General features: G+C 43.4%; 2 protein-coding genes across 2 annotated transcripts in view; one reads left to right on the forward strand and one right to left on the reverse strand.

The window, feature by feature from the left end:
• Positions 1-648: 648 nt before the first annotated feature.
• Positions 649-12,214, forward strand: LOC101995097 (nuclear autoantigen Sp-100-like). Its single transcript, XM_026786470.1, is given in 8 exon segments — positions 649-804; positions 1,796-1,964; positions 5,110-5,187; positions 6,746-6,811; positions 7,326-7,469; positions 10,964-11,068; positions 11,656-11,749; positions 11,751-12,214. Coding segments are annotated over 8 exon segments (987 nt in total). The 3' UTR covers positions 11,926-12,214.
• A 3,279-nt stretch (positions 12,215-15,493) lies between these two features.
• Positions 15,494-24,495, reverse strand: part of LOC101995389 (nuclear body protein SP140-like) — a 67,847-nt gene continuing 58,845 nt past the window's right edge. The window contains exons 15-19 of the mRNA XM_013351726.2: positions 21,969-22,084; positions 20,611-20,728; positions 20,260-20,331; positions 19,437-19,580; positions 15,494-16,387 (exon numbers count right to left, since the gene is read on the reverse strand). Coding sequence (XP_013207180.2) covers positions 16,295-16,387; positions 19,437-19,580; positions 20,260-20,331; positions 20,611-20,728; positions 21,969-22,084 — 543 coding nt within the window. The 3' untranslated portion in view covers positions 15,494-16,294. The remainder of the gene's footprint in view (positions 16,388-19,436; positions 19,581-20,259; positions 20,332-20,610; positions 20,729-21,968; positions 22,085-24,495) is intronic.

Below are 24,495 nucleotides of genomic sequence, written 5' to 3' on the forward strand. Positions count from 1 at the left end.
AATTACAGATGGTTGTGAGCCACCATATGGCTGCCGGGAATTGAACTCAGGACCTTTGGAAGAGCAGGTGATGCTCTTAACCACTGAGCCATCTCTCCAGCCCTCTAAATAATTTTTTAATTTTTATTTTATGTGCATTAGTGTTTTGCCTGCATGTATGACTGTGTGATGGTGTCAAACCCCCCAGAGCTGGAGATGATTGTAAGATGTCATGCGGGTGCTGGGAATTGAACCTGGGGCCTCTGGAAAGTAGACAGTGCTTTTAACCACCGAGCCATCTCTCCAGCCCCATAGTCTTTGACTGTCAAGTGTTGAATAATTCTTGTATTTCTGGAAAAGGTCCTCCTGGTGAATGTTTCTGGATTGGCTTCACTGTTTCATTGGTGATTTCCTAGTCTGTATCCTCAAAAGATACAACTTGTAACCTTTTATTTTGTACATCTTTTTAAATTTGAGTGTCAAGAGTTTTCTGTTCTTCTGTAGCAAGTTGGCAAGTGTTTCCTTTTCTTTGTTCACTGGTAGTGTTCATGTGAGTCTTGTATTTTATTTTTCAAAACCATACATCGGAAGTCATTTGGGCCTGGATGGGAAATGTGCTGGGAAATCCTTGTTTATTTTCTCACTGTCTTCTTTCCTCCCCACCTTAGCATGCTTGCAGTGGTCCAGAAAAAGAAAAGTTTTGATGAGATATTTTTCGATTACTTCAAGGAAAATAAAACAGAGATAGCTCACGCAATCCCCGAGCTGTTTCCTTTCCTAGAAAGCCTCAAGGACCGCTCCTTCATCACGGACAAAACCTATGCTGTAAGTGACATGTATTCATCACTCCAGGGAACCCCACACCATATTATTAACCGGTGTTTGGCATCCTGAATGCTAGGCTTCTCTAGATGGCTAAAAAGCCTTGTATGCTCTTGTGTGGGAAGACCCCTTTATCTTTGTTAATTGTCCTATCATGTAGAAGGTAGCAAGAAGCTTCTGCTCCCTAACTGAGGGAGGCAGTTGTGGGAGTGGGTGAATGATTTGACAGTGTGGCTGAACTGTAATGGGGAGGGGGGGCTATAGATGACTGCCTAGCATCTGCTGTACTCCGATGGCTACATCTACATCTAGTACCCCTCTCTATCACCACCCCCCACATACACACAAAAAAAAATGAAAGAAATAAGAAATCATTCAGGACCGCTGATGGATAGTGATTAATGACTTACAATAAAGGAGGATTAAGATAATGAAAGAACTAGAACAATACTATTATTGGAATCTAAGGCTTGTCAATTAATGATTTTTAGAAAAACCGAGAGACAGGAATTGGTGGAAGAAAATGGATTGATAATATTGGTCAGAACTCCACAGTTATTTTTTTAATCTCTCTTTATTCTGCTAAGAGTAAAGTTAATATATGTATGTGCATATGTGTGTGTGTTTTAGTTTTGTAAAGGTGTTATCTAAACAGATAACAATGACTGGTTCTTTGAAGCTGCAGCTGTGTGAGATTACATCCCACCAGTTAGGATATACACACACACACGCACACAAACATACACACACACACACACACACACACACACACACACATATATATTTATGATGAAATAGAAGCCATATATAGATGTAGTAGAGAGCTCAAGTTATGAAAAATAAATCTTATCTGGATTTGGTCACATGGCTGCTAGCATGGAATTTCCTGGAGAAACCGGAATCCATAGGTCCCCAGGACAGTATTTCATTATGATGTCTACTTATATCAGATGAAACTATGCTTTGACACTCTCTCTGTTGAACTTTTGAACAGGATTCTTATGAAGCCTGTAAGAACTCGGTTCCTGTAGAGAAAGTGGTGTACAAAATTCTGGATAACTTGGAGAAGTTATTTGGCTGGTCATTTCTATGCACTCTGTTCAACAGAACGAATCTGAAAGCTTATCCTGGTTTAAGAGAAATTCATAAAAACTTGGAAACTGGTAATTTCTTCTTTCATTTTCCTTTTGTGGTGAAATTCTATCTTTAAAACATTTTTCTTTTGCTTATTCTTTGACAATCTCATATACTGGTAGCAATGCCATACAGAGTGCAGCAGATGGCAATAGAAGCCCAGGTGTCATTCCACCAGAAGAATATCTCCCTGATGCATATGTCTCATTCAAACAAGGCTTACGAGAATGGCATATACACCCCAGAATGTATTTTGCTTCTGTTGTGTCCCTGCATGCTTGCTGCTACTATATATTTGCTGTGGGGAGTCTCTCCCACTGCCTATATTATAATGTGTCCATCTCATGAATCTATTCCTTCTACTGGGCACATTTATAGTTGTGGTTGTCAGAAAGATGATTTCTCCTTAACTGTATAATTTTGATGAATAGAAATAATGCTAGGATATTTTTCATAACTAGGCTTATTGTTCCACAACTGTAAGACACTTAGGACCATAACTCAGACTGACATAGGAATATAGTTGCATTAAGATAGTTTTCATACCATTAGCTGATTTAATGCTTTCAAAGTAACTTTAGATTAGACCAGTAGCCTTGCTAATGGTTTTTTAGATAAACATTCCCTATCTTAGTTCACAAGGGCATACTGAGCTATCTGGATAGGTCATCAATACAAAAATCCAATTATTGCCAACTGACAAATGATGTAGTCCCTGCACCCATTCCTGACCTCAATTTGTAAAATTACCTTCTGACTACTCAAGGCTCCAGAAGATAACTTGACACTGTAGCCTCTAATGAGGGCTATAAATGTTTTTAGATAATTAGAAGTGACACAGAGGACAGAAAAATACATTTCAAGATGTAAAACACTTTTAATGTCACTGTGACTTGGAAAGTGCCAAGTGGACATATGTTAGGAGATTCCAACCGAAGCATTATGACAGAGTCTGAAGCCCAGCATTTCTGTTAACCATAAAATGTTAGTTTAAAATGTTTACTACACTCAGAAATGTAGACTGCAATACACAATTTCCTTAATTTTCTTAGACTCCTCAGTAGTTTAGTTTTGTAAAGGTGTCTCTCTAAACAGATAACAATGACTGGTTCTTTGATGCTGCAGCTGTGAGATTACATCCCACCAATTAGGAATCTAAGATCTATTTCACATGAATTGTCAGGATGACTCTGTTCCTTATCAAATTAAATATAACCTTTATATTGCCTGAAGACTTTCTGTTGGGTATATATAGCTATGTAAAACAAAGAAAGAGAGAGTCAACATGAAAAAATAGTGAAAGTAACCTTCAAAATGCATATGAGTTTTTCCCAATTCCCTAAAAATCCCTCAGATAAAATGTCTTAGCTTCACGATGTTGTGGATTCCTTACAAGCCCTGTGTGCAGCCCGGGAGCTGGTTCTCTAAGACTACAATACTTATACATGAATACATTGTATCTAGATCATATTGACTCAGACCCCATAGAATACCCTACAACTCTCTCTGCATATCTCCCTATGCGTTCATGTTCTTCTTTATCATTGTTTTCATCTTTTTATTCCTTCTCCTATTCATAATCTACTGAGTCTAATTAGTGCCACCCATATATGCATAATTGTGGGGCATCCACTGAAATATGAACAGCCTATCAGTAGCCACACCCCCAAAGAAAAATGACTCTCTCCCAGAAACCACGAGCTGCTAATAGCAACTCAGCTGTGGGTGGAGCCTCATGACTCCTCCCCATAAGTGCAGAAGTGTTGATTGGCTTGTTCTTATGTAGATCTTGTACAGGTATTCACAGCTGCTATGTGTTCATGATTTCTACAGTCTTATCATGTCCAGAAGACAGCGGTTCACAACACTCCTCTCCTTCCTCCAACTCTTACATTCTCTCTGCCCCCGCTTCTTCAATATGCCCCATGCCTTAGGGTGAGAGGGGTTGCAATAAATGTCCCACTCAGATACAACAACTCTATTTTTATTTGTTTAATCAGTATAGCTAAATTGCTTTCTGTGTCCCATCACCTAAACTGGGCAGTGTGTTCTGTATCATCTTGTGGGCAGCCTCCCTGGGTGTTCTCATGAAATCTTGGAGTTTCCTTCAGGGCAGCTGTCTTCACTCCTGATTTAGTCTCAGAGCCCTTTCTTAGTGCTTGGGTCTGCACTGCCCTTTAGGGATTCCTCCACTCTCTGCTCATCTTTCTTCTCCCAGGAAAGTTCAGACTCTCCTCTTTGCTAGCCCATCTTTGAAGCTCTTGGGATTTAAAACTTCTATATATCTCTATGGGTATTTCTATGACCTTATTCACCCTACTCTTGAGGGAACCCCTCTTCTTTACTGAGGTCTGTATAGCCCATAGGAGCACTTCTTCCACTGAACTGAGGTAAGCTTTTACTACACTTGATTGAGCAACTAATTACTTTTGATGATTTTTTCCCCTTGTGCCATTATCCTTAGAAACTGAGAGAGGAGCTAGAGAGATGACTCAGCACTTAAGAGCATCTGCTAGTCTTGCAGAGGACCCGATTTTGGCTCCCAGCAGCTGCACTGGGTAGCTCATGACCACCTGTAACTCCAGCTTCAGGGGATCCAATACCCTCTTTTGGCCTCTGCAGGCACACAGTGACAAGAAGATACACAGACATGCATATAACTTTAAAACAAAATCAATCTTAAAAAAACCCCAAAACCTCAAGAGGTTTATTGTCTACAGCAGTGGTTTTCCACCTTCTAATGCCACAACCCTCTAATATGCTTCCTCATGCTGCTGTGATCCCCAACCATAAAATTGTTACATTACTACTTCATAACTGTAATTTTGCTATTGCTACGACTAGTAGTAACACATATTTGTGGCTTCCGATGGTCTTAGGTGACCTCTGCAAAGGGATTGCAACCCACAGGTTGAGAACCACAAGTCTATATGATTTCTGTGGTTTGGTTTTGCTTTCTCCTCTTGGTTGCCTTGTAGGAAGGGACAAATGATATCTAGACATAAACTATTGATATCCAGAGTGACCCAAGGGTTGGAAGCTCCCTCTGACATACAATAACTCACCGATGTTCATCTGTGTGATTGTTCCCACTCAACCCCAGTGTACAAGTGGCTGGGGGGAGGGGATTTGTCACTCACCCACAGGGACTAATAATTTTCTCCCTCTGCTCAGAGCTAGAGGACAAATATTTATCCCAGAGAAGGAAGCAAGACCAGAAACTTGCCACTGTGCATCCACGCTGCGAGCAAGGTACTCAGAACTGGGTGAAATTCTGGTTAACTAAGAGAAAGAGGAGACTTGGAACTGAGCTCCTGGGGTGGTGGGGTGTGGAGTGAGAGTGGGGGATGGGCAGTGCTCTGCAGAGAACTCTGAAGGAATAGAAAACATGGAGGAGTGCTGCTAAGAAAAAGAAGCTGGGCGGTGGTGGTGCATGACTTTAATCCCAGCACTCAGGAGGCCGAGACAGACAGACCTCTGAGAGTTCAGGGCCAGTCTGGTCTACAGAGAAAGCCACGGCTATACAAAGAAACTCTTGTCTCAAAACTGTACCCTGCTCCCCCCAAAAGGACTTATGTATTTTATTTTATGTATATGAGTGTTTCTGCTCACATGTCCATGCATGGTGTGTACGCCTGGTACCCACAGAGGTCAGAAGAAAGGGTCAGATCCCCTGCAACTGCCATTACAGACAGTTGTGAGCCATCACGTGGGAGCTGGGAACTGAACCTGGACCCTCTGCAAAAACAGCAAGTGAGTTTAACCTCTGAGTCATCCTCCAACACCAATGCAACTTTGTGTCAAGTTACAAATGACCTGACTGGGACCTCATTAGGATGGGGTTGAGACACATTCTGCTCAGGGATGGTGAGTGTTTCTGATGTTGCTAGGTATCTGACTGGGCATCTGAGTGTGGATTCTATGTTAAGAGTTCTTTGTGGAAAGCTGTGAGGGGCTCACAACTATGGGTCTACAATGAACATCATTCAAGAAGAGACATTTGGTGACAGCAAAGATGATCTATAAATATGAATCTGTGACTATTGTTCAAGAGTAGGAAAGTATAGACATACAGACATTGAGAAGACATAATAGAAATACAAAAACAGTGTGTGCATACTTGGAGAGTATCCGGACCAGGAAGAAGGAAGTGGGAATGAGAGGCAGAACAGAAAGGACAAAAGACATAAAAATAAAAGGTACTGGTTGCTCACAGCTCACTTGGGTTGAGTGTTTATTTTTGACTGCTGTGAATTCAGCATTCGAGTTGCCACTCAAGATTGACGTCACTTGGGTGCACCATTTGTAGGCAAGGACACTAAATTCTGGAGAGACCACATATGTAGTTTTCATGAACAAGATATTCAAACCCCAGAGCCTGCTTTCTGAACACTGTGTGGCTACCCAGACAATTACTGAAAAAGGCAGAAACCGGCAACAAAAGCAGGGTACACAGGTAGAGAGAAAGATACTGGAACCAAAGAGTGGCAAGAGCTGAAGTGGTTGGGGATGGCACTGAATACTCACGAAAAGGCCAGCGGGAGTGTGGGGGTGTGCCTTTGGGTATCCTCTAGCCATGGCTATGAAGGTGAGTCCCCAACCCGGTGCTAGGGTGGCCCAAGGAGGACTCTGCTCATTCAGGGGTGAGCCGTGCACTCTACAAGTCTGACTTCAAGAATCAGGGGAACCTTGTGATCTCCAGATGGGCTCTGGATTGATGTTTTAAGGGGTCCTTCAGCTCTTGCATCTTGAAGACAAAAGAGAACTCTTACTTCACTCCTGAAATAAACATCTAATTTTTGCTCCATAGGAGCTGGAGACAGCTGCTCTCAAGGAAGTCTGACCTGGTCACCCTCAGATCCCGCCTCATCTGATGGTCTGTTTTTGTTAACTCTCTGTGCCTTTTGTGGTCTTATCCCATTCTGTCAAATGCTTTGGGCCATCTGCTTGTATTACTGACTGTCCAGAGTGCTCAGTGTTTGCAGCTGTTATCTCTCCAAATTCAGGGTTTAAATGCCAGGGTCTTTGTCCCCTGCCGTGCTTAGGAGGGTTTCTGAACCTGTCTATTTAATTGATTAATGCACTTAATTAAAAGCTGCAGGTTATTTTATTTATTCATTTTTGTATGTAGAGGTGTTTTGCTTATGTTTATGTTTGTGTGTCATGGGCATGTAGAGCCCTCGAAGCTTCAAATTTGAAGGTAGCTTCAAATCTGTAACTGGAGTTACAGGTGGTTGTTAGCTCCCATGTGGGTGCTCGGAACTGAACCCAGGTCCTCTGGAAGAGCAGCCAGTGCTCCTAACCCCCTGGGTCATCTCTCTAGTCCCAAATCTCAGGAACTTATTCATTATGTCACAATGTCATGTTTATAAAAGTACGTTGTTGTCTAGGGGCCATCCGACCCGGAAGTGGAAAACCATTGTCAGAGTCTGCAGAGTCTTCGTGGAATGTGAAGTCAAAGCGTGCAGATACGATCCATTCCATTCTTCATCCGCATGAGTCTCATCGGACCGACCATGAATGTACGCAAGCAGGTGAGGCTGGGACAGCCTGGTATCTGCCCGGGTGATGGGTGATGGCTGTCGGCCGCATATCCCAGGGCAGCAGAGGTGTCTTTGCTATTCCACATGATCTTTAAAAACAAAGCTGCAACCCCAGCAGAATGGACCAATGTCCACAGCAAGGAGACAATGATGTAAGTCAATGCTGTATCTGATACTTTCCCTGGTGAGGACAATCATAGAAATAGTCTGGGAGACAATAGTGAAGGAGAAAGAGAGACAGCGGCGAAGTCCACTGGACTTGGGAAGTTCCTCTGGAGAGTAAGGAGAGACAGAAATGGTGGTGACCCTAGATATCAATACATTATTACCTCCTTGTGGGAGAAGCCGCAGTGCCTGTGGATGGAAGCTGGGGAGACAGAAGGAGTGGCAAGAGAGGGAGATGAGCAGGGCTTACTGGAGGTGAGCTGGGGTCCTCAGAGGGCAGTATTTTCTCCTGAGCTGCAGCTCACTGTAGCTCCCAACACCCAACCTTAGAATGATCACATTTTCCTAGTCATGGCTTCTGGGACCCCTCTCTTTCTCTGTCTCTTAAGTTCCCAGTAAGCCTAATGCTCCCCAACTCCAAAAGGAGGAAAGGTTAGACAAGACCCCCTTCCTACATCCACATGAAGGACAAGACAAAGGATCGGATTGACACTTTTTAAAATTACTTCAATATTTTTATTATTGTCCTTGTGGATGATGTCCGTGTGGGTACATGTGTCGTATAGCATGTACACGGAGGTCAGGGGACAAGAGTGGGCTCCAGGGATTTGACTCAACTCATCAGGCTCCGGCAGCAGCATGTGCTTTACCCCCTGGGCCATCGTAGAGCCCCATCTCACACTATAGACGACTTGTGCGTCAGATCATTGTGTGAAGGGAGGGGGTACTCACTTTCTCCTCACTCACCCCTGCCTCTCTCACGCACTCGAGCCAGCTTCTAGCTGCATCCTAAGATAGGAGGGAGGCAAGGTAGTTGAGGCGGGAGATTCTAGAAGCCCATTATCTAATATTAGCATCGCTTTAGAGAGAGAGTGTCTCCTTAAGCCCGGCTTCTTGTAGCCCTTTGTTTGTTGTTGTCTGCTTGCCACTTTCTTCCTCCCTGGAGGTAAGGGACAAAGGGGACCCAAGTAAAGGATGAGGAAAGAAAACATAGATGAACCGTCAAGCAGTGAATTACAGAGGTGAGTCCAGCCTTGCTTTTCCAGCTTGGCAGACATGGGTACGGAGGTTATCTTTATCTGGATGGTTAAAGTTACTACTGAAGCATGAAAATGTGTGTGGTCCTCAGGCTCGCCAGTGAGAGAGATCACAGAAGAAGGCTTCTTGAAGGAAGAAGGGAGGGGTGGGACTCCGTGATAGAGCAGGAAGGGCTGGCCTTTCCCGAAGGGTGTGTGTGTTTCCTGATTACTTCTCTTGAATAAAGGCTGTTTTTATGTATGCTGCTCAGACTACTTGGGGTAGGGAAGCTGGAGCCATAACACTCAGACCTTTGATTGACAGCAGCCAACATCACTCTGCAGTGAGCCTAAACAGCCACAGTCTGGGGGTAGGATTCAGGGTCAGGCATCACCTCTGCTGAGCCCCTTGCATCTGGCAGGGCTGCCATCCTAGCAGCAGCATCTGCTCCAGCCTCTGTGGCTGCTGGGGAAACCCTTATTGCCATGGTAACCATTAACTTCTGCACTCGGATTCTGCCACTTGAGCCTGCCACTCTAGATGCCCGCTTCAGCCCGACCTGAGTGGCCACCTGCTGTAGCCACTTGAGCAGGGGTCACCACAGCCTCTCAGCCTAGACAACTTGTTCAGTTGCCAAGGCAACCTCCGCAACCAGTTCCTGGAATGGCCCTGTGGGGGTGGCTAGTCACTTCTGACTTGAGGTGGATTTTCCTAAAGCCTCCTGGGGTGAGCACAGATCTCCCTTCTCAGCTGAAGGATCTCAAATGTAGTGCACCAAACCAAGCGCAGCCTCTTCTTCACAAACCCTCCCCTCTTCAACCCCTCTCCTTCTTTGCCGCAGATCCCTCTTTGCTAAGGTGGATACATGCCCACTTCTTCAAGCAGGAAGCCCAGGAGTCCTTCTGAGTCCTTCTTTCCCTCAGCATCCAGGCCCTATCAGTTACCCCGCTCTGTGAACATGACCTGCCCCGAATGTAACATAAGATCTGTCATATAATAGCACTATTTCTGGACCCTGAACGTGGGACCTGTGTTTTGGTACAGTGATATTGCTGGTGTGTTTATGTGGAAAACTTCAGGGCCAGCGAGATGGTGCAGCAGGAAAGGGCACTTGCTATCAAGTCTGCTGACCCAAGTTCAATTCCTGAAGCCCACATGGTGAAAATTGAGAACTGACTCCTGAAGGTCGTCCTTGACCTCCACATTTTCTTGTGTGTGCAGTACACACACACACATACACACACACACACACACACCAAAATTAACATAAGTTGAAAACAGCAAAAACAGTTGTAAGAATTACATTTATGCAGCAGTTGTCTCTCAGTATCTCTGGAGAAATAGATTCTCTTCATGGGTACCGAAACCCACAGATGGTCAAATCTTTAGTGTAATGTACACACATCCTCTTATTTGCTTTCAGTCATTTCTAGATTGCTCACCATATGTAATACAAATATAATAGGAATAGTTGCCTTGTTCCATTGTTTGGGGATAGCGACAAGAACTAAATGTGTTCCTGCTCAGTACAGATGTAATATGTTTTTCTAAGTGTCTCTGATACGTGGCTGCTTGAATCTTTGGATACAGAACCTGAGGATGGGATAGTCACAAGAATTAAGTTGAGAATTTCAGGTCTTTCTTTTGTTTTTGTTTTTCAAGACAGGGTTTCTCTGTGTAGTATTGGCTGTCCTGGAACTCACTCTGTAGACCAGGCTGGCTTTGAACTCAGAGAGCTACCTGCTTCTGCCTTATGAGTGCTGGGATTAAAGGCGTGTATCACCATACCAGGCAGGAGAACTTCAGGTCTTAATAGAGTTAAAATGACTTGATTATGTCAGGAATACACACTTTAGCTGACATAGTTATTAGTTGGTAAATGATAGTAACAGGGAGAGGGAAAAGAAAAAACAGAAAAAAGATGGTGTCAGGGCTGCGAGAAAAAACTTGAGGTCTGAAGAAAGGAAGGTGTGCTGTAGGGTGAGGTAGAAAAAATAAGTGTGAAGGCTCCTTCCTTCCTTCCTTCCTTCCTTCCTTCCTTCCTTCCTTCCTTTCTTCTTCTCTCCCTCCCCCCTTCCCTCTCTTTTTGAGACCAGTTCTTATTTTACGTAGCCATGTTGACCTTGAACTCATGATTGACCCTGTGTTAATAGGTGAGTCAACAACTCTTGGCTAAGGTCGCAAAAGTTTAGCACTCTCCTTGTGCTCTTCAGTCAAGTGTCAGGGGCGAGAGAACAGGATCCATGACGCCTTTTCAAGGGAGCAGATGAGAATTCTTCAAGTAACATTCTCTTCTTTTTCAGGGACAAACCTACGTACACGTGAAAATTGGATGCAACCTTGTTTTGTGAAACAAGAAAGCTTACAGAAGCTAGGGACAATGCAGAACCAAGAGGATGACATCATTGGTAAGGATAACTTAAGATGCCTGTGCTGATGGGTGACCCCTCTAAGTCACAGTGGAGGTGACTGGCTGAGCATGTGATCAGAGTCCAGCTCGGTGGCCCTGGGAGCCCCAGATAGATGCAGAGAGCCATGGGCTCTGGCACTCCATTAATTAGGAAAGCAGGTAGGCAATGGGATGGTTTTAAGAGATCTGGGAGGAAAGAGTTACAAGGAAATGTTAGACAAGGAAGCCAAGGGTGTATGTGGGTAGTGGGGGATGGGGTAGAGGCAGAAAGCACTGGGGATCCACAGAGTGAGAGAAGGCAGAGGGAGGGGCCAGCAGGGACAGAGAAAAGGGTAGAGACATCAGGAAGGGGGAAAAGAGCCTAAGGAGATGGAGATGTGACAGTAAGGCTTTGGGATAACCAAAGCCACCTCAAAGTCAGCATTGAGTAGAACACAGTGGAGGGACCAACTATGGCAGGGGCATTGCTACCTAAACATTGCCCAAGCTTCTGGGTCATCCCTGTGTCTGCATTCTGGGGTTCCAGTAGAATCAGCTTTGAGGTCGTTCACCGAGAGCCCTAAGGGATTTTGTATTGCTGTGCAGTGATCAGCAGTGATGAGGAAGATGAGAGCGAACTCCTGGAACTCTTCACCTTGACACCGAGACGCAGGCAGCAGGTGGATGAGGAGGGTGAGGATCATGTCCCCTGGGCTCCAGAATGCAGAGGTTCCCTTAGGAGATCAGGTCTCCTGTTTCCTGACTCTCCATTCTTGGGAGACATCGAAGAGCCCAGCCGCCCATTCTCTACACCTTACTTTTTATGACCCTTGTGAAGATATGGTTCCAGACCTTAGTAAGCCCCCCAGGCCTTAGCACAACTGACTCCATGATGGAAGTACCACTCAAGCTGTAAAAACTCAGCATATGGACAGTACCACCTGCCAAAATGAAAATGAAGAACGAATCCCTCAAAGTCCATAGTTCTGGGAAAGTCTCTAAATGTTCAACCTTGCCTTTTGGCTCATGTAGCTCTGCTTCTGGCTAATGGTTCTTGTTAACGGAAACACTCAACCCAGAACATTAATTTTTGTACTTACAAACTTTAGGGCCACACTGAGATCTGAAACAACTAGTGTGGTCACTGGTTGGCTAATAAAGATTTTCACTGGATTAAATACGTGTCCAAGCAGTCTTCTCTTGTGGGTACCCCCCAGCAGAGAGGTTAGACAATAATAGTCTCTGGCTTTATTGATAGAGTCAAAAGAAAATGGGGCACTTACAAGTTTTATTTTGATTCTTCCCTTTCATATAACCATAACTATCTGAAGCATAATAGCCTTTATCCCCATTTCCTTGCATAGAGTTCTTGAATGTCCTGAGTGTTCATTAGCTGACTGTATTTGTGAATACCTATGAGGATGGGGCAGAAGGCTAGCCTGGGCCTCAAAGTGATGCTACTCGGAGTGTCTGTCTGGATCAGGTGTTTCCAGGCATGTTGTTCAAAGAATTGAAAAAGCATAAGCAAATAGTAAAGAATAAAGGGATTTTATTCAGAAAAAAAATAAAGTTTAGGTTCCCAAGACCTCCCTGGGTAACTGACACCCTGGTTGACAAGCTGAGGCATGAATGGTGGGCAAGCTGCCCTGCCACACTTGAGTGAACCAGCCAATGGGAACAAGGTAAGTGCACCAAAGAACAAGGCTTCTAGGAAAGTCCCTAACCTCTGAAGCCTGATTGGTGGGAACATATAACTGCAACCTGGCAGAGATGATTGTGGTTTTTGTGCTTAAACACTTGCTGACATGAACATTTGGGGATGCAGTCAGCTCCCAAGTCTGTACTGTTGTCCCTGATTGGACTTCTGCCATGCTCCTCAGTAACAAAACCTTGCTTTGTGTGACTTCTTGTGTCTGCTTGGGTTGTTTCAAGCCTCAGATCCACAACTATATTTATGTGTGTGTGTATATATATATATATATATACACACATATATATGTATATGTATATATGTATAATGCATATATATACATATATGCACATATGTATTTATCTACAACTATAAATATCCATTCTGTAAGTTCTGTTCCTCTAGAGAACCTTGACTAATATTAATACACTGAATAAGAGAACTTAAAAAATGGTTTGGAATGAGTGAATTTATTAATTATATAGCAAATCAAAGTAAAATTATAGATAGTAAAACAATACCTAATTGAATGCTCAAATAGCCCCCAGACATAGACCACAGAAGCCCCATTGAGGAAGTCATTTGGAGTTCCACATAGAGTCTAGGGCTGGGCAGTATTTCTTCAGATGAGGTTTCCAAGCAAAAGAACAGAGAGCAACAGTGTAGGATATGATGTCTCAGGAATAATTTGATGAATTATGAAACAAACCTGCTTAGCCATCATCAATAGAGCCAGGGAATGTTCAAGGAAAAACTTGCCTAATGGGTCCAGGTTTTGTTTTGTTTTGTTTTGAGACAAATATCCCTGGCTGCCCTGGAACCCACTCTGTAGAGCAGGCTGGTCTTTAACTCACAGAGATATGTCTGCCTCTGCCTCCCGAGTACTGGGATTAAAGACGTGTGCCACCACCACATCCAGCTTTTACCTGAGGTTCGGGGTCCCTTTTGAAGACAAAGTATATGTCCCCAGTTTGTTTATTGTTCTAATCTCCCTTGTCTTTTATTTTAGATGCTTCCTGGAAAATAAAGTTTATTCTTGATCAGGTGAATCCATTTAGCGACTTTATGACATTTAGCAGAGTTCCTTTTAAAACTGGCTAAAGTCTGACTATCTGATTGGCAGTTGTTTTGATTATACTTTCCTTTTTGGTATCTAAGACCATGTAGGTGGCCAAAGACAAACCTTTCTGTTGGTAAAGTCTGTTGAGACTCTGTATGTGTTTCACTTAGGGATTTAGGAGTGACCCATTGGCTACCATAGCTTTCCCCTATCAGCTGTGTGGTCTGCAGTGAAGGGTCAGGGCCCTGCTGACCATTTGTCTTCCTTTGGAATCTAGGGAACATGTCTGTCTCCATTGGTTCTCCTCCCTGTGGAATGTCCATGGATCAGAATCCAATTGCTGGAGACTCCGGGGCCTGTCTGATCAAGAGGCCAGGTAACTTAGCAGGATTCCTTGTCTAGGAGGTACTGGCTGGCTTTGGAGTGTAAGGGTTAAAAATGAGTTTCTTTCTGAGCCCTTTATCTTCACAGAAGGACAGCCTTACTAGTTTCATGATGCTAAATCGTGTATAACATTTAGAGAAAGTTTAGACAAACAAGCAAACAAAAACTCACAAAAAGAAAACATGTCTTGGTTAGGGTTTCTATTGCTGTGATAAACACCATGAGCAAAACTGACTTGGAGAGGAAAAGGTTTATTTTAGGTTATAGCTTAGAGTCTATCATTCAAGGAAACCAGGGCAGGAACTCAAGGCGGGAACCTGGAGGCTGGAACCGGTAAGAGAGACGCGCAGGAGGGCTGCTTACTGGTTTGCTTCCATGACTTGCTCAGTCTGCTTTCTTATAGCACCCAGGGACAACGCCCATGATAAATTAGGATTTCCACACTGCTCATCAGTCAAAAATATGCCTTGCGGGCCATTCTCTTACTGGCACTTTCTCTGCTGCTGTTTTCTCTTTCCAAATAGCTCTGGTTCGTGCCAAGTTCACATAAAACTAGCATTAGCCACCATGAAGCAGTTTTTAACCAAGTCCTAATTTTGCTAAGGGACTTACTTTTGGAAGTGATTAAAAGCCCTAACAAAGTTGGAAAAAAACACAAGCAACCATCTTAATTAGACACACAATTTTGTTTTTTAAGCTAGTTATTATGAATGTTGCTATAAGCAAATCAATTTCTTCAGGGATTTTTAATAACCTTCAATACAGGAATTGAATCTAAATTACAAACCTTGTACAATGTACCAAACTGAGGTCTCCTGTTTGTACCTACTGTTCAGATACCAAGCCTTTTGCTGTTGTTACAAATCTCAGACAAAGCTCCTCACAACTTGGATTTTTATCTTCTTTTCCCTGTGATCTCACAGAATCTGGGAGTTTGAGAAAGTTTTACATTCATCATCATGAGTCTGCCCAGCTATCGATGACTTTGAGCAGTGAGCACTCTTTGTAAAGAAAAAGCAGAGGAGAAAGTAGAAAGTACCTTGAGTGCTCCATTCCTGACATGCTTTCCCTGTGAACTGCAGTTTTAGACATAGATGACATTTGATCCCTTATTCTACCATCCTGAGCGGAGGCCAGGTGCCTGTTGGGGGAATCGTCACTCTATCCATTGTCTGGTCCTACTCTCTTTCACTTTTTATGGGAGTCACGACTTTCACATAGAAATAGCATCTTGTGGAGACTGTTGACCCACCCTGTCATGTTCTGCTCAATCCCGAGAAACAACAATGACCGCCATACTTTGAGTTTTGAATGAGTTTATTAAGTACATAACAAGCCAAAGAGAAAAACAACAGATCATTGCTCATCATGTACTTGGAATATCCAGGGGGAACTGACTGGGGATGTCTGTAGAATTGGTGAGGGTGGGGTTTGGAGTTCCCAGTGGAGTCCAGGGCAGACCAGAGTTAGCATTTGGTGAGGCTTCCAGGTTGAAGAATAAACAGCAACAGAGAGACAACATCATCAAATTGGATGCTCACGACAGTCAGCAGAAACTGTCTGTGGAAGCCGAGCAGTCAGCCACAGTTCCCAGCGGAGTTTTCTCTCCAGCTTCTCCTTTCCATTTTACACAGGATAAACAACTGTAATATCTGTTTGCCATGGTTCACCTTCTAGTTCTTCCCAAGGACACTGTTTTCATATTTGGTCTGTTTTGTTGGTATCTCCACTCAGTCACTGGTTCAAAGGGCCAGGTCATCCTTAGAAAAGATGCTTTGGAGACATTTGGGGCAGCATACTTGGGTTTAAAATTGGGGAGGGGTACATTTCTGCTTCCAGAGTCACCTTCTCAGTGGGCTCCCTCAGCACCGGACAGCTCAATATTGTGATGTACATTGCAAACGTTGTTTTATTTAGGAAGGTAAATAAACAGGAACTGGAAGGACAATACAGAAAGTCGGAAGTAGAAGGTTGGCAGGGCGTATACACAGAAGGGCAGAAGGGAGGGTGGGCTCTCCGAGCACTGTGCAGTTGACGGCTGGAGGGATGGGTGATGGACGGAATCAAAGGACTATGAGAACAAAACCACCCATGTGCTTACACGTTTGATGTTATTTGCTTGTACCTTGGATTGAAAAAATTCTTTTGAAAGTCTCCTCAAATAGACTTCCTACTTTGACTCCACGGTTGCTGAACCTGTGGTTCTGAAAAGGAATCAGGAAATTAGTGCTCGCCATAGCTTGCTAAGCTCGGCAAACCAATCCTCTGGATAGCCCAGAACCTTGCTCAGACTATTCTAAGTGGGGAGGTCTAACCCACCTAAGAGGAGGTTATGGGGCCTGCGAGATGGCTCAGTGGGTAAAGGCACCTGTTGCTAAGCAGCCTGAGTTCAATCCTGGGATCCACGTGGTAGAAAGGGAACCGACTCTAGCAAGTTGTTCCCAGACCTTCACATGCACTGCTCCATGGCTTGCACTGAGGCACTGTCTCCCCCCAAAGTAAAATAAATAGAAGTGTAATCATTTTTTTTAAAGAAAGAGGTTATATTCCCTGAGAGTTTGGTTATGTCTTTTCTTGGGAAGACAGAAATAAAACTAGTATTGCAGGCTGAATGTTCCTTGCTCCAGATGCCTGAGATCAGCAGTGGTTTGGGTTTCAGATGCTGGAATATTTGTCTGTACATGATGAGATACCACAGGAATAGGATTGAAGTAAAAATTCAAAAATTCATGCAGTTTATATAAATATTTCACAGATAACCTGAAGCAATTTTATGCAATATATTTCAAATATGTTGCAAGAAACAAAGTTTTCATGGTATGAGATTTTCCACTCTACCATGTTGGTCTAGGTGAGATATGACAGCAGAAATGAGCAGTCTTCCTTTCCCTGAACTTTTAATTTCCTGGGAATTTATTAGGCTAGATGAGGAGTTATGAAATTTGAATAAGAGGCAGAATCTTAGTGCAATAACTTAAAACTGAAATGCTAGCTGGGTGGTGGTGGCACACCCTTCTGTCTCGTCCTAGAGAAGTGGAGACGGGTGGATCTCTGTGAATTCAAGACTGTTCGGGTCTACGTAGCAAGACCCTTCTAAAAGTATCCTTTCAGCAAGCCACTTGTCACGCTTAGTTAAAAATAAACTAGAAGACGACATTAGGGTCTCAAACTAGCCACAAAAGGTAAACTGATATAATGTTACTTATTCATTTTGGGCCCAGCACTAACAAACGGTAGGAGGTAAAGTCAATGACAATGAATTCAGTTACCTGTATCTTTTCTCATACACTCATCCTAAATTTGGGGCACAAAGAGCCGTCTTTGACTGACAATAGAGTTAAAATAAAAAGTAATGGAGTGACATTAATTGCTCTTTCTAGGTTGATGAGGAACAGTGGAGTATAGTTCCTACACCCCAAACTCATGTCACTCTGGACAAGATGAAGTTTTCACGCCACTTCATGCCTCAGTGGACAAAGATTCAATGTGGCAATGTCATTGTATCTCCTTCCCCACCTCTCAGTAGTCTACCTTGACCTCTGTCTGGTGTTCTAGACTCTGGCTGTACTTTCTTTTCACTAAAGCTGGCTTAGATTTCCTTCTGGTCTCCCCTCAGATCTTTGAGAAAGTGTTTTAAAGACATGCCCCCAACCTTAGGTCTCCTTATCCAATGACTCGGGGGATTTTCTAATTCTGTGGCTGTTTTTTAAAGATTTATTGTTATTTATTATAATAATACTTGTTAGAGTGTTATTAGTATTGGTATTCATCAGAGAGGTCAGAGCTTCACTCAGCACTCCTCAGAGAAGCTTCTTCTTGCAGTAGATGGGAATTAATACAGAATTAATGTCCAGAGTCTGACTCTGTAGCACTCAGCTCCAAATGGGCTATCGTTACTAAACCCCTCTCCTCAAGGCTCAGGGATCTACGTGGAAGAGGTGGCACAAAGCCTGTAAGACCCAAAGATGGTGGATGAGTCCAGGAAACAGCACCTTCCAGACACTGGAGAGCTCATACATGAACTCACAGAGACTGTGACGGGATGCTTAAGACCTGGAGTGGTTCAAACCAGACAAAATCCCAGCCCTGAGAAGAAGTAAACATCAGGCCACACCCCTAATCAAAAAGCTATTCAGTTAGTACCCGCTGGGACCGTGAAAGTCAGTTTTCTCCAACAGAGTGTCACTGGGTATATCAGCCTTTCAGGACAGGCACCGTGCCCAGGAATGGCTGATCAACAGACTCGGTGGGTTTTTGTTCTTTGTTTGTTATGCGTGTGTGTGTGTGTGTGTGTGTGTGTGTATACTTTTTGTGTTGTTTTCCTCTCTTTTGTCTTGGTTTGGTTGTCTAGTTTTTAGTTTCTTTTGATTTTCATTTTTTGGGTTTTTTTATTTTCTTTTATTTTTCTGAGAGGGAAAGAGTCTGCCATTGAGTGGATAGAGAGGTGAGGAAGACCTGGGAGGAAGTGGGGGAAGGAGAAGATTATGATGAAAATGTAAGAAAAACAAAATTTTAAAATAGAAAACTAATTAAAACATATTTACTATTATTGTTGTTATTAATGTTTGTTTATTTAAGACAGTCTCCTTGTGTAACCCTGACTGTTCTAGAACTTGCTCCATAGGCCAGGCTGGCCTTGAGTTCACAGAGATCTGCCTGCCTCTGCCTTTGTCATTTTTATTACTTTTAAGCATGTGTGCTTATGTGTGTTGTGTGCATGTGCCTGCGGGTGCCTGAGGAGCTAAGAAAAGGGTGTTGCATTCCCTGGAGTTGGAGTGCACATGAGCCCCTGATGGGAGTGCTGGGAACCATACTCCTCTCCTTCCCAGAGCAGCAAGGGCTCTTAACCCCTGAGCCATCTCTCCAGTGCTGTGACAAGAACTTTTTGCTACAGCTCTAGGACTTTTAGATACTAAGAAATTTGGGATTTTGCAGCGTGACTCTGACTTTTCTCTCTTTATAGATAACAAATGCTGGCTGTCTTTAACAAACACTTCTGTCCCAGGCAACCGTGAGCAAATCTGTAACCTGTTGCTCTCCATGGGTGAAAACTGACTGTCCCAAAGTGAACTTCCAGAGGTCCAATGTGAGTCACTGCTGCTTTCCCCACCGGCATCATGGGACTTTTTGAATCCTCCCTCAACTTTGACTTGTATGGGCTTGCCCCATGATGAGGGGAATTGTAGCATCTACCTGACATGAGGAAAAATGACTCACCTCAGAGAGAAAAGAAAGCAAAGCAGAGGCTCTTACTTTGTAAAATATGCTGTGGTTCTGAAAGATGAGGCGCATGTCTGCAACAAAATGTTGTACTGAATGGTATGCCTTCTTGTTCAGCTTGTTCTTAATTTTTTCTAACCACATGTGTTCCTGGAGGGCTGGAAAGTCTTCTTTCCTCTGTTGTGGAAAGTGCAGAAGGGGGGGCAGGGATTGCTGTCAGCATAGTCCTTAGTCAGTCTACCACACATTCCCATGGTTGTGGATTCTGAATGCTTGCATCTCCATCCCTCTAACTCATAGGGTGAAATCCTAACCCCTGGCACACTGGAAGTAAGAAGTAAAGGCGTTGCAATTGGGTTATGAAGGAACAGCCTCTGGGAGTTGGGTTAGTGCCCTTGTTAAGACTTTGGGAAACTCTCCCAGTCTCTTTTCACCATTTGAAGGAACAGTCAGAAGTGAGTTGCCTGCTTCCTAGAAGACTTTTAGCCAGTTGTGATGGCACGCACATTTAACCCCAGCTTTTAGGAGGCAGAGGCAAATGAAATCTCTGTGAGTTCAAGGCCTGCTTGGTCTACAGAGTGAATTCCGGGTCAGACAGAGATGCAGTGAAACCTTGTCTCAAACAAAGAAGTAGAAGACCCTCACCAGAAGCCAGACTTTATCTACATCTTGGCCTCAGACCTTCAGTGTCCAGAACTATAAGAAACAAATTTATATTGTGTATACTGCCCCAGTCTATGGTAGTTTGCCATGTATGGCTTCCTGCACAAAGACACTCAACAAGAAGGCAAGAGAAAGACAACTTTTATCTGAATAAAACCATTCACAAGATTTCAGTTTTGCTGTTCTCACTTACTTGCTTTGGTTTGAATTTAAAAAAGACACTTTTTGAATGGCAATAGACAGTCAAGAGAAGCAGCTCACATTTCTGCAAAAGATGAAAGGCAGTCTAAGTGGAAGGCAACTTAGGGAGAAAAGGCCTGCTTAAATTCTAAGATTCAACAAATGACTCTCAGACCTTTGACCTCTTTGAGACAAATACGAACGGTATTTACAAATACAAATACTCCCTGGAGTATGAATTTCACACTGGGTCAAGTGATTAAAGCACAACACAATTTACCTTGGGGTTCTGTTCCTTACTCTCTGTGCGACCACGTTCCTCTACCAACCAAAAAGAGAGACCTTCAACTTCACACTGACTCACCAGCTGCTCCTCAGGCAACATCTTCCTCTTCAGGACCTCAGATTCCTTCTGGCATGCTTGATTTTCTTGGCACTTTGCCTGATCCTTTATCTTGCAGATGACACAACTCCAAGGGTCACTGAGAGATCAGAGATAAAGTGAGCAAGGCCAGAGGCTGTGGACCAGCCCACATTCCTGTGGCTGACAAAGACCTCTGTTCAAGAGGGTCAGTGGTTTCCACCTAGCATTCAACTTCACTCTTGGAGGACATTAGACTGGCTCTCCATGTGGGTTCGATAGGCAAATATGATACCTACTATCAATAGTGAGTGTTGTGAATGAGGTGGTACCCAAGGAAGTAATGGATTCCTATTGACCTCAAGACTTGGAGTTTCCTTCTGTGTTTTGAAAGCTTGACAATAAGCCATGTTTGGTCATCGCAGTGAAGTTAGTGCCTTAAGCACAGGAGTTTTGAACCTTGATGAGCCAAATAGATGACAATTATAGTCAGAAAACCAGAAAACAACCCTTGCTTCTCAGCCTTGTTGAGTAAGCACAGCAAAAGCTACAGGTGTCCTTTCTTCTGACATTGCCCCGTGGGGAGCTGCATGTGGGCAGAGTGAAAGAACTGATTCCTTCTGTGCGTTGATATCATGTCTAACTAGCTAGAAGAAGTGGTTTCCAATAATCCTCTGTGATGGTGCCCTGGGTGCAGTGGGTGGTGCTATGACTCCTCCTGTCACCAAAGGGCATGTTCTCTTAGAGGCTTTCCAGGAGACATCAGTCCCTGGGTCACAGTAGTTTCATCCACACTATTCACAGAACCCATCCAATCCCTTTTCAACCTCTTGGAATCTCACATTCTATCTCTGCCCAGAGATATAGCTAAAGCAAAGGGGTGCTTTAGTGGGGGTGGGGGTGGGGTGCTGACACACAGAATTTCTAGTTCTCATGCAGTGCTCTGCAACCCAGGATCAACTCGTCTGATAGAATGCTGGGGAGGATTTCTGAAGGCTTGAAAGCCCAGCTTTATCAACTTTGTAATTCTGTAGTGGGGGAGATGAATGCATGGTCAAAGCCAACAACCGCTCTACAGTGCTATCACCCCAGTGGAGCACATAGGTGACAGGGAGGAACACTTCTTTCAGGTAATGACTTTTTTATTAATTATTTCCTTTAATTTTCTCCTATGAGTGCTGATAAACAACTATGGATACATTTGGATCTTGAGACTAAGAGTCTTGTTTTCATTGTATCAAGATATCTCCAACTGGAGACAGCAAACCAGCAGTGTGTGTGTGTGTGTGTGTGCGTAGGGAGGAAGTGTGTCCTGAGAAGGAAGGGCTGGGGGTTGGTAGAGGCAGGGCTGTCTTACTAACCTCTTGTCTTCCACAGGTGGGATGTGGCAATTCTTATGATAGAATTTTCTACAACTAACACAAGGGCGCAATTTCCGTCGCCCTCCGCACACCATACAATGTCTTGAATTTTCCAGCTACAAGAAGAAATATTGCAGAAATCATCAAGAGCAGTGTGACACCGGAATATTAGAGCAGGTGGCCTTTGCCTAAACCAAGGTGGCCCAGAAATTTCTTTACTCTAAAGGAGACTTCAAATATTTGCTTTAAGTGTGTGTTCCTGAGTGTATATACATGCGCCACATATGCGCAGTTGACTGCAGAGGCCAGAAGTTGGAATCTCATCCCCTGGCCTTGGGTTTGCAGGTGGTTGTCAGCTGCCATTGGGTGCCGGGAACCAAACCAGGGTCCTCTGGGAGAACAATCAGTGCTCTTAACTCTCTCTATATCTCATCAGGCCCTCTCCTCAAAATATTAAGGACGAGTATTGAACAGAGTTGTTAGAAAATGGCATTCTGATATGGAATGAAGTTTAGAGAATTGTTGGGATTTGTCAGACTAGAAAAATTAACAATTTGAAAACAGCAATTCTGACATGGAAATAACAGAAACACTATTGCAATAACAACCTAAATGCCCTTTGACCAAAGAATGGATAAGGAAAATGTGGTACATTTACACAATGGAGTACTATACAGCAGAAAAAAAGAATGACATCTTGAATTTTGCAGGCAAATGGATGGAGCTAGAAAACATTATTTTGAGTGAGGTAACCCAGATACAGAAAGACAATTATCACATGTATTCACTCATGAGTGGTTTTTAAACATAAAGCAAAGAAAACCAGCCCACAAATCACAATCCCAGAGAAACTAGACAACAATGAGGACCTTAAGAGAGACATACATAGATCTAATCTACATGGGAAGCAGAAAAAGACAAGATCTCCTGAGTAAATTGGGAGCATGGGGACCTTGGGAGAGGATTGAAGGGGAGGGGGAGAGGTAGGGAGGAGAACAGAGAAACATGTAGATATCAATAAAAATAATTTAAAAACAGAAAAATACAATAGTAATGGAAAAGTTGAATTAAAGATAACCTAACATATTTACTATTTAGGACAGACTAACTCCAAAATATAATATCTTAATGTAGCTTAATTAATAAATTAATTTCATTATCTTTTTTTTAAGAGGGGGCTCATGTAGTCAAGACTATCTTGGGTTCTGATTCTATTGAACCAGTTTCCAAGGTGACATTTCTAACATTAAATGAATATATTTAGGAGATCACCTAGGGTTGTAGAGCTGGTTCCACTATTGGAACGTGGGGCTCCTTGGATTCTATATTTTACCCTCAACTCATTTCATTTGCCTCAATATTCACAGTTCTTCCCATGACCACTCTTTCTCTAGTCTTCCAGGTCTGTATTCTGGTCTTGTTTTGGGCCTCCAGCACTCACCCTGGAGTCTCACCTCTAGGGAGGTCTTTATTGTCTGTAACACTGTCCCTGTTCCCTTTTACAATGAGCCTCTAACCTCCCATCATCTGAAGCCCAGATGTGAACCCTGACTCATCCCTGCCCTTCCCTGTCTCAGACACCCAGCCCTATACCAGTCATGCTCACCCTAAGTTTAGGTCTCACCACATGTGTAGGACCTGATACTATTGGGGTACAGAATTACTTACCCATGACATCACCAATAAAGAAAAATATCTAAGTGGATAAAATTGTAATTTTTGATTTCTCTCTTCACCCAGACATTGACTATGACACAAGAACACACAATGTTCATTTTCTAGGCTGCAAACATGAATCTGGTCATGGGCTCTCTTTTATAGGTACCTTGAATGGCCGCTGAGGGACATGTTCGGAGGCATCTATTCCAACAGGGCCCTGGGCAGGGAATCTTGCAACAGGCTTTGCTGTTTGTAATAGCAGGTGAGGCTGTTTGCTGAACACTCTTATCAAGTTGCTGGGTCAAGATTTCTGAGTCATTTATTAAAAACACTGCAAGTGAGTCCTGAGGAAGAGCAGGACACAGGCAAATCTACATAGTGGTCCATTGTCTAGAGGCCTGGATGGGCCCTTGGGTTTATCTTTTTTAATGTGGGCGTAGAACCCAAACCTAGACAATCACTGCACTATTAAGGTACATCCCCATACACATCCAGCTCTCTCTAAGTGGTGCTCCCTCCATGGTGCTGGAGTTTGAACCTGAAGCATGATAGACAAGCATCTACCACTAGGTAAACACTTCACCACTTAGCCATGCCCTTGTCCCTTTGATTTTTTTTGTTTTTACTTTAATTCTATGTGTATGGATGTTTTGCTTTCATGTATGTTTACATCTTACTTGTGAGCTTGGGGCCCACAAAGGACAGAAGGCGACAGATTTGCTGGAATTAGCATTACAGATGGTTGCAAGCTACCAAGTGGATGCTAGGTTTTGAACCTAGGTCCTTGGAAAGAGCAAGCTTCCACTGAGCTTTTCTCCAACTGTAGGAGGTCCTTCTGTTTATGTATTGCTTTCACTGGTTAATCAAT

This window comes from Microtus ochrogaster, linkage group LG4 (assembly GCF_000317375.1).
Source record: "Microtus ochrogaster isolate Prairie Vole_2 linkage group LG4, MicOch1.0, whole genome shotgun sequence".
In the NCBI taxonomy this organism is placed as follows: domain Eukaryota; kingdom Metazoa; phylum Chordata; class Mammalia; order Rodentia; family Cricetidae; genus Microtus; species Microtus ochrogaster.